Genomic DNA, 8504 nt, shown 5'->3' on the forward strand with positions numbered 1-8504 from the left:
ACACACACATCACACACACACACACACACCACACACACACACACACATACACCACACACACACCACACACACCACACACACACACCACACACACACACATCGTATGAATACTTCATTCCTTTCATGGTAAATAGTATCATATTTGTATTTAAACCAGTGTGAATATTAATAAAGTGTAAGTCTGTTATCATGCTGTTTAAAAGGGGCGTGTCTTGGGGGCGTGTCCTGGTGACTCACGGGCTTCTTGCCGACCACCATCCTCTCCACCGCCTGGACCTGAGACACGTGGTCGTCGTTGGTCCTCAGCTCCCATTTCTGGATCCTCCCGTAGATGTTGACCAGCAGGTCTCTGGGGATGTCCTGCCCGTTGTCCACACCTGCAGGGGTCAGGGGTCAGGGGTCAGGGTCAGGGGTACTGTTGGGATGTACTTGAGTAAATGTACTTAGTTACTTTACTAACGTTTTCAAAATGGTGTTTGTACAGAGTGATTATAAATTCATTTAATAAACGATATGATCAAAGAATATTTTTCAAAAGCTCTTTTTTTACGATGTTTTTCCGACCATATTTCCGAATGCACCGACTGACCCCGAAGGTTCTTGACGAAGTCCTCCAGCTTCATCTTCCTCTCCGGCTTCACGTTGGGGCTGTACATGTCCGTGTTGAGGAGGATGATGGCGAAGGCCAGGATGAAGATGGTGTCCGGGTTCTGGAACTGCCGGATCAGCACCGGGTTACAAACACAGTACCGCTGACTGAAGAGAGAGAGAGAGGGGATGGCTCACTGGTTCTCCTGTGGGGTTCAAACCCGCGGTGCGGTTCAGTACCTGAAGGCTTCCACCAGTCGCTCCACCCGCTGAGCTTCACCCTGGACTTTGATCTGAGCCTGGAACTTCCTCAGAGCTTCGTCTAGATCCATCCCCGAGAAGTCCATCTCATCCAGAACACAGCTGCAGAGAAAGGAGATCTGATCATACAGGACCGCTTCAACGGTGTTTATGTAATAATAATAACAGTTTAATACGCTTCAACGGTGTTTATGTAATAATAATAACAGTTTAATACGCTTCAACGGTGTTTATGTAATAATAATAACAGTTTAATACGCTTCAACGGTGTTTATGTAATAATAATAACAGTTTAATACGCTTCAACGGTGTTTATGTAATAATAATAACAGTTTAATACGCTTCAACGGTGTTTATGTAATAATAATAACAGTTTAATACGCTTCAACGGTGTTTATGTAATAATAATAACAGTTTAATACGCTTCAACGGTGTTTATGTAATAATAATAACAGTTTAATACGCTTCAACGGTGTTTATGTAATAATAATAACAGTTTAATACGCTTCAACGGTGTTTATGTAATAATAATAACAGTTTAATACGCTTCAACGGTGTTTATGTAATAATAATAATAGTTTAATACTCTTCAACTGTCTCTACTATGTAATAATAGTTTAATACTCTTCAACTGTCTCTACTATGTAATAATAATAATAATAGTTTAATACTCTTCAACTGTCTCTACTATGTAATAATAATAATAATAGTTTAATACTCTTCAACTGTCTCTACTATGTAATAATAATAATAATAGTTTAATACTCTTCAACTGTCTCTACTATGTAATAATAGTTTAATACTCTTCAACTGTCTCTACTATGTAATAATAGTTTAATACTCTTCAACTGTCTCTACTATGTAATAATAATAATAATAGTTTAATACTCTTCAACTGTCTCTACTATGTAATAATAATAATAATAGTTTAATACTCTTCAACTGTCTCTACTATGTAATAATAGTTTAATACTCTTCAACTGTCTCTACTATGTAATAATAGTTTAATACTCTTCAACTGTCTCTACTATGTAATAATAATAATAATAGTTTAATACTCTTCAACTGTCTCTACTATGTAATAATAATAATAGTTTAATACTCTTCAACTGTCTCTACTATGTAATAATAATAATAATAGTTTAATACTCTTCAACTGTCTCTACTATGTAATAATAGTTTAATACTCTTCAACTGTCTCTACTATGTAATAATAGTTTAATACTCTTCAACTGTCTCTACTATGTAATAATAATAATAATAGTTTAATACTCTTCAACTGTCTCTACTATGTAATAATAGTTTAATACTCTTCAACTGTCTCTACTATGTAATAATAGTTTAATACTCTTCAACTGTCTCTACTATGTAATAATAGTTTAATACTCTTCAACTGTCTCTACTATGTAATAATAATAATAGTTTAATACTCTTCAACTGTCTCTACTATGTAATAATAATAATAGTTTAATACTCTTCAACTGTCTCTACTATGTAATAATAATAATAGTTTAATACTCTTCAACTGTCTCTACTATGTAATAATAGTTTAATACTCTTCAACTGTCTCTACTATGTAATAATAATAATAATAGTTTAATACTCTTCAACTGTCTCTACTATGTAATAATAATAATAGTTTAATACTCTTCAACTGTCTCTACTATGTAATAATAATAATAATAGTTTAATACTCTTCAACTGTCTCTACTATGTAATAATAGTTTAATACTCTTCAACTGTCTCTACTATGTAATAATAGTTTAATACTCTTCAACTGTCTCTACTATGTAATAATAGTTTAATACTCTTCAACTGTCTCTACTATGTAATAATAGTTTAATACTCTTCAACTGTCTCTACTATGTAATAATAGTTTAATACTCTTCAACTGTCTCTACTATGTAATAATAGTTTAATACTCTTCAACTGTCTCTACTATGTAATAATAGTTTAATACTCTTCAACTGTCTCTACTATGTAATAATAATAATAGTTTAATACTCTTCAACTGTCTCTACTATGTAATAATAGTTTAATACTCTTCAACTGTCTCTACTATGTAATAATAGTTTAATACTCTTCAACTGTCTCTACTATGTAATAATAGTTTAATACTCTTCAACTGTCTCTACTATGTAATAATAGTTTAATACTCTTCAACTGTCTCTACTATGTAATAATAGTTTAATACTCTTCAACTGTCTCTACTATGTAATAATAGTTTAATACTCTTCAACTGTCTCTACTATGTAATAATAGTTTAATACTCTTCAACTGTCTCTACTATGTAATACGCTTCTTTCCGCCGGCGAAGCGTTCCTGTACAACAGAACGTAGTAAACATCTCACTCGAGGACGTCCTTGTTGAACTGCTGCCGGCTGCCCAGGAACTCCCCGATCATCTGCCTGCTGAGTCCTTTCCTCTCCAGGATGAAGCGGGCGACGCCCACCGGGGTGTCCGACACGAAGCCCCTCTCGATGAGGTACTGGATCCCCTTCTCCGGCTTCCTGCAGCCCAGACACACACTTTGTTGTTTTCATGTGTTAAGGCTGCATTCCTACTGCTGACCACCAGGGGGCGCCTCCTCTGGTTGTATAGAAGTCTATGCTTCATGTGTTAAAGCTGCATTCTCTCTCCTGACCACCAGGGGGCGCCTCCTCTGGTTGTATAGAAGTCTATGCTTCATGTGTTAAAGCTGCATTCTCTCTCCTGAACACCAGGGGGCTACTCCTCTGGTTGTATAGAAGTCTATGCTTCATGTGTTAAAGCTGCATTCTCTCTCCTGACCACCAGGGGGCGACTCCTCTGGTTGTATAGAAGTCTATGCTTCACCTGTTAAAGCTGTATTCTCTCTCCTGACCACCAGGGGGAGACTCCTCTGGTTGTATAGAAGTCTATGCTTCATGTGTTAAAGCTGCATTCTCTCTCCTGACCACCAGGGGGCGACTCCTCTGGTTGCATAGAAGTCTATTCTTCATGTGTTAAAGCTGTATTCTCTCTCCTGACCACCAGGGGGCGACTCCTCTGGTTGTATAGAAGTCTATGCTTCATGTGTTAAAGCTGCATTCTCTCTCCTGAACACCAGGGGGCTACTCCTCTGGTTGTATAGAAGTCTATGCTTCACGTGTTAAAGCTGCATTCTCTCTCCTGACCACCAGGGGCGACTCCTCTGGTTGTATAGAAGTCTATGCTTCATGTATTAAAGCTGCATTCTCTCTCCTGACCACCAGGGGGCGACTCCTCTGGTTGTATAGAAGTCTATGCTTCATGTGTTAAAGCTGCATTCTCTCTCCTGACCACCAGGGGGGGACTCCTCTGGTTGTATAGAAGTCTATGCTTCATGTGTTAAAGCTGCATTCTCTCTCCTGACCACCAGGGTGCGACTCCTCTGGTTGTATAGAAGTCTATGCTTCATGTGTTAAAGCTGCATTCTCTCTCCTGACCACCAGGGGGCGACTCCTCTGGTTGTATAGAAGTCTATGCTTCATGTGTTAAAGCTGCATTCTCTCTCCTGACCACCAGGGGGCGACTCCTCTGGTTGTATAAACTGTTGTTGATGAAATATCAAAATGTAAAGCTTCATTTTGGTTGTTTTTTCTGATGAAAGCTTTTTTTCGTCATACGTGTTGTGTTCAAGGACCGTTGGAAAGATAAAAATCGGACGATATTGATGGGTAAAACGTGCTTTTCAATCCCGGTTGAAGGTAAGCGCGCCGAGAGTAAACATGAAGGAGGAGCTGCGTACTTGTTGAACAGGTTGAGTCCGATGCGGTACTGCCGCCGCTGCACCACGTCGTTGTTGAAGGCGGGAGAGTCCCAGCTGTGGTGGCTCTCTCTCTGATAGGTCTGTTTCCCCAGAGCCCCGCCCCCGATCGGCTCCCGCAGGCTGTCGCGCGACGAGGATCCGGAGCTGCAGTTGTTGACCGTGGTGTCGTCGTTGGAGTTGGTGGTGGTGGAGTTCACGCTCTCGTTGTCTCCGTCCGAGCACAGCAGGTGGTGGTGGAGCAGGAGGTGGGGGTGGTGGGCCAGGTGCTGCTGCTGCGCCTCCAGGTTCTGGAGCGCCGAGGAGGAGGACAGCGGCGAGGGCGTGAGCGGGGCCGGGAGAGGGGAGAGAGGCGGCATGGGGGAGGGCAGCGGGGAAGTGGGGGGTTCTGGGTAGCCGTGGGGGAGGTGCTGCAGGTGGTGGTAGTGGTGCTGGGCGAAGTGATGAGCCGGCTGCATGTAAGGGCCGCCGTGGTGCATGTGCATGACGTGCTGCTGGCTGTACTGCGGGTGGTGGTGGAGGATGGTGGGCAGGTGGGGGATGGGCGACGGGTGGGGGTGAGGGTGGGGGTGAGGGAGAGGGTGAGGGAGAGGGTGGGGCGGCAGGGCCCGGGCCGAAGGCATCGGTAAGGGCACGCTGGCCGGGCTGCGGGTCTGGCCCTGTGCCGTGGGTTTGTGTTTGATGGTTCCCTGCGGAGAGTCGGCTTCACTGCTTCCTCCTCCTCCTCCTCCTCCTCCTCCTCCTCGCTGCTCGTCCTCTCCACTCTCTCCTTCCTCTCCTCCCCCCCCCCTCTCTCCTCCCCCTCGCTCGACTCCTGACGGCTCCTGTTCGTACACCAGGCGTCCGATGGAGCCGCGCTCCGACCTGAAAGGATGAAGAAAAGTGAAAATGGTTCCACTCTGAAGCCGTTCACACCATGAAAGTCAACGCAGACGCGTTTCACACCAGTTTGAATGATGAGAATTAAAAGTTTTAATATTTCGCACGATGCAAAGTTGCAAAAGCCAATCAGCGTTGAGAAGCTCCGCCCCCTGGCTGCTGCTGCTCTAGTAGCGCTGGAAGCGATGTTATGTATAAATATATATATGATTTTAATGTTATGAACCCAGACACGAGTTAGATGTATAAAGCAGAACTAGTTATTTCTTCCATGGATGAAGGAAGTTATAACTGTTTCCACGGAGATAAGCCACGTCCCCCTTAGGCGCGAATGTTGTGTGTGTAGTGTGTGTGTGTGTGTCGTGTGTGTGTTGTTTGTGTGTTGTGTGTGTCGTGTGTGTGTGTTGTGTGTGTGTTGTTTGTTTGTGTGTTGTGAGTGTCGTGTGTGTTGTTTGTGTGTGTTGTGTGTGTCGTGTGTGTGTTGTTTGTGTGTTGTGTGTGTGTTGTTTGTGTGTGTGTGTCGTGTGTGTGTTGTTTGTGTGTGTTTTGTGTGTGTGTGTCGTGTGTGTTGTTTGTGTGTGTGTTGTTTGTGTGTTGTGTGTGTGGTGTGTTGCACGCCCACACAGATTTAACAATGGTCTGTTTAGAAGCTCTTTGATTGGCTGTGCTCACCTGTCACTCATGTCCACTGAGCTGTCACTGGGTGGTTCGATAGTGAGGACGGGGAGGTGTCCTCCTCCTCCTGCCCCGCCCCTCCCTCTGTACTCCCCTCGACACTCTGTGTAGGGGGTGCTGCTCCTCCGGCTGGCGCCGCTGCCTCCCTCCGTCTCTCTGCTGTCCTCCCTCCTCCTCCCCCCTCCTCCTCCTCCTCCTCCTCCTCCTCCTCTTTCCCAGTACTCCGTGTCAGAGCTGGAGGCCGGGCGTGAGAGCGGCGAGGAGGGCGGGCAGCCATCGTCCATGTAGAGCGTGACATCGCTGAAGGAGGTGGCGGTGCTGTCCTCGTGCATGGCGGCGCCTCCTCTCACGCCTCCTCTCACCCCTCCCCTCCCTCCCCCGACCCCCGGCCGTCCCGCCACCCGTCGGGAGGACGCGTTGGCGCTGCGCCACGCGCACTCTCCGTAATCTTCGTCCTCGTCTTCCTCCTCGTCCTCCTCCCCTTCCTCCTCCTCCTCCTCTTCGTCTCCCTCCTCCTCCTCGTCCTCCTCGGCGTCTCCTCCTGCGTCCTGTGAGTCCTCGCGACCGGACTGGCAGGTGAGGGAGTCGTCGATGGAGTCGGCCAGAGACTTCACCTGAAACACCTTAATCATGAGTCCTCTTGTTCTTAAGGTTCTCTCATGTGCATAAAGAAGAGAAAGCAGCGGACATCTTTTACAACTTAAACCAGCACGCGGAAGCTAAACAACTAACTTTCTCCTGGAGCTCTTAAACGCATCTCAAAGGGTTTGCTCAGCTGTCATCATGTGACCTAAGAATGGAAGATGAAAAGTCATCTTCATTCTGTCACATGACATCTATTGTACTTCTGGTCACATGACATCTATTGTTCTTCTGGTCACATGACATCTATTGTTCTCTGTCACATGACATCTATTATACTTCTGTCACATGACATCTATTGTACTTCTGTCACATGACATCTATTGTACTTCTGTCACATGACATCTATTGTACTTCTGGTCACATGACATCTATTGTTCTTCTGTCACATGACATCTATTGTTCTTCTGTCACATGACATCTATTGTACTTCTGTCACATGACATCTATTGTACTTCTGGTCACATGACATCTATTGTTCTTCTGTCACATGACATCTATTGTTCTTCTGGTCACATGACATCTATTGTTCTTCTGGTCACATGACATCTATTGTTCTCTGTCACATGACATCTATTATACTTCTGTCACATGACATCTATTGTTCTTCTGTCACATGACATCTATTGTTCTTCTGTCACATGACATCTATTATACTTCTGTCACATGACATCTATTGTTCTTCTGTCCATCCTCCTCTGTTTCTCTCTCATTCTTCCCCTTTTCTCCCCTAAAAGGTAATATTTGGGGGAGTTTGTGTCGTATGTGTATAGAAGCCCTCTGAGGAGAATTTGTAATTTGGGGCTATAAAAATAAATGTAATTGAATTCCCTGAAGAAGGCGAGTAAGCAGAGCGTTTCACAGGTGTGTTTACCTGCTTGGAGAAGGAGTCGTCCATGTCTCCCGCGTCGTCCGACCCCAGCTGACCCGCCGACCCCTGTGGCTGCCGCTCGTCAAACGAGTACTGACCCCAGAACACAAACAAGCGTTGGTAGTTGGTACCGTTGTGTGAGTGTGTGTGTGAGTGTGTGTGTGTGTGCTACACACCTGCACCCTCATGTTGGACAGCATGATGCGTCGTGTCATCCTGCTCTCTGAAGCTGAGCTCCTCAGCCTCTCAAAGTTCTTGTTCATACGATATTGACGGAACGCCGTCTGGATGATTCTCGCCGCTCGCCGGGACACAAACTGACCTCCGTACTTCCTCTCCAGCATCTCCACCTGACGGAGGGGCGGAGGCAAAGTAAGGTAGTAATAATACTTAGAGTATTACACAAATAATGTAGCAGTGTATATATAATATTAATAAAGTATCTATCTATGCATCCATCAATTTACAGAACAAATTATTTACATGTTTGTATTTTAGGGACAGTCAGAGAACCAGGAGGTTCACTTCAGTTACATGATGATGCGTTCAGGCTCTGCTCAGTGAACATGAGTACTGGCTGAAGGTAAATGATAACGTTCTCATGATGCGTTCAGGCTCTGCTCAGTGAACATGAGTACTGGCTGAAGGTAAATGATAACGTTCTCATGATGCCTTCAGGCTCCGCTCAGTGAACATGAGTACTGTGTGAAGGTAAATGATAACGTTCTCATGATGCGTTCAGGCTCCGCTCAGTGAACATGAGTACTAGCTGAAGGTAAATGATAACGTTCTCATGATGCGTTCAGGCTCCGCTCAGTGAA

The 8504-nt window shown here is 44.5% G+C and overlaps 1 protein-coding gene across 1 annotated transcript in view; it reads right to left on the minus strand.

Moving 5' to 3' along the window:
• The window catches only part of LOC117734114 (IQ motif and SEC7 domain-containing protein 1-like), a 21744-nt gene extending 13711 nt beyond the window's left edge, over positions 1-8033 (minus strand). Inside the window, exons 1-11 of the mRNA XM_034538217.1 lie at positions 7860-8033; positions 7687-7776; positions 6681-6784; positions 6393-6593; positions 5429-5480; positions 4880-5275; positions 4599-4837; positions 3202-3360; positions 829-951; positions 590-756; positions 238-377 (exon numbers count right to left, since the gene is read on the minus strand). Coding sequence (XP_034394108.1) covers positions 238-377; positions 590-756; positions 829-951; positions 3202-3360; positions 4599-4837; positions 4880-5275; positions 5429-5480; positions 6393-6593; positions 6681-6784; positions 7687-7776; positions 7860-8027 — 1839 coding nt within the window. The 5' untranslated portion in view covers positions 8028-8033. The remainder of the gene's footprint in view (positions 1-237; positions 378-589; positions 757-828; positions 952-3201; positions 3361-4598; positions 4838-4879; positions 5276-5428; positions 5481-6392; positions 6594-6680; positions 6785-7686; positions 7777-7859) is intronic.
• Positions 8034-8504: the final 471 nt, after the last annotated feature.

Source organism: Cyclopterus lumpus, chromosome 7 (genome assembly GCF_009769545.1).
Source record: "Cyclopterus lumpus isolate fCycLum1 chromosome 7, fCycLum1.pri, whole genome shotgun sequence".
NCBI classification, from domain to species: Eukaryota; Metazoa; Chordata; class Actinopteri; order Perciformes; family Cyclopteridae; genus Cyclopterus; species Cyclopterus lumpus.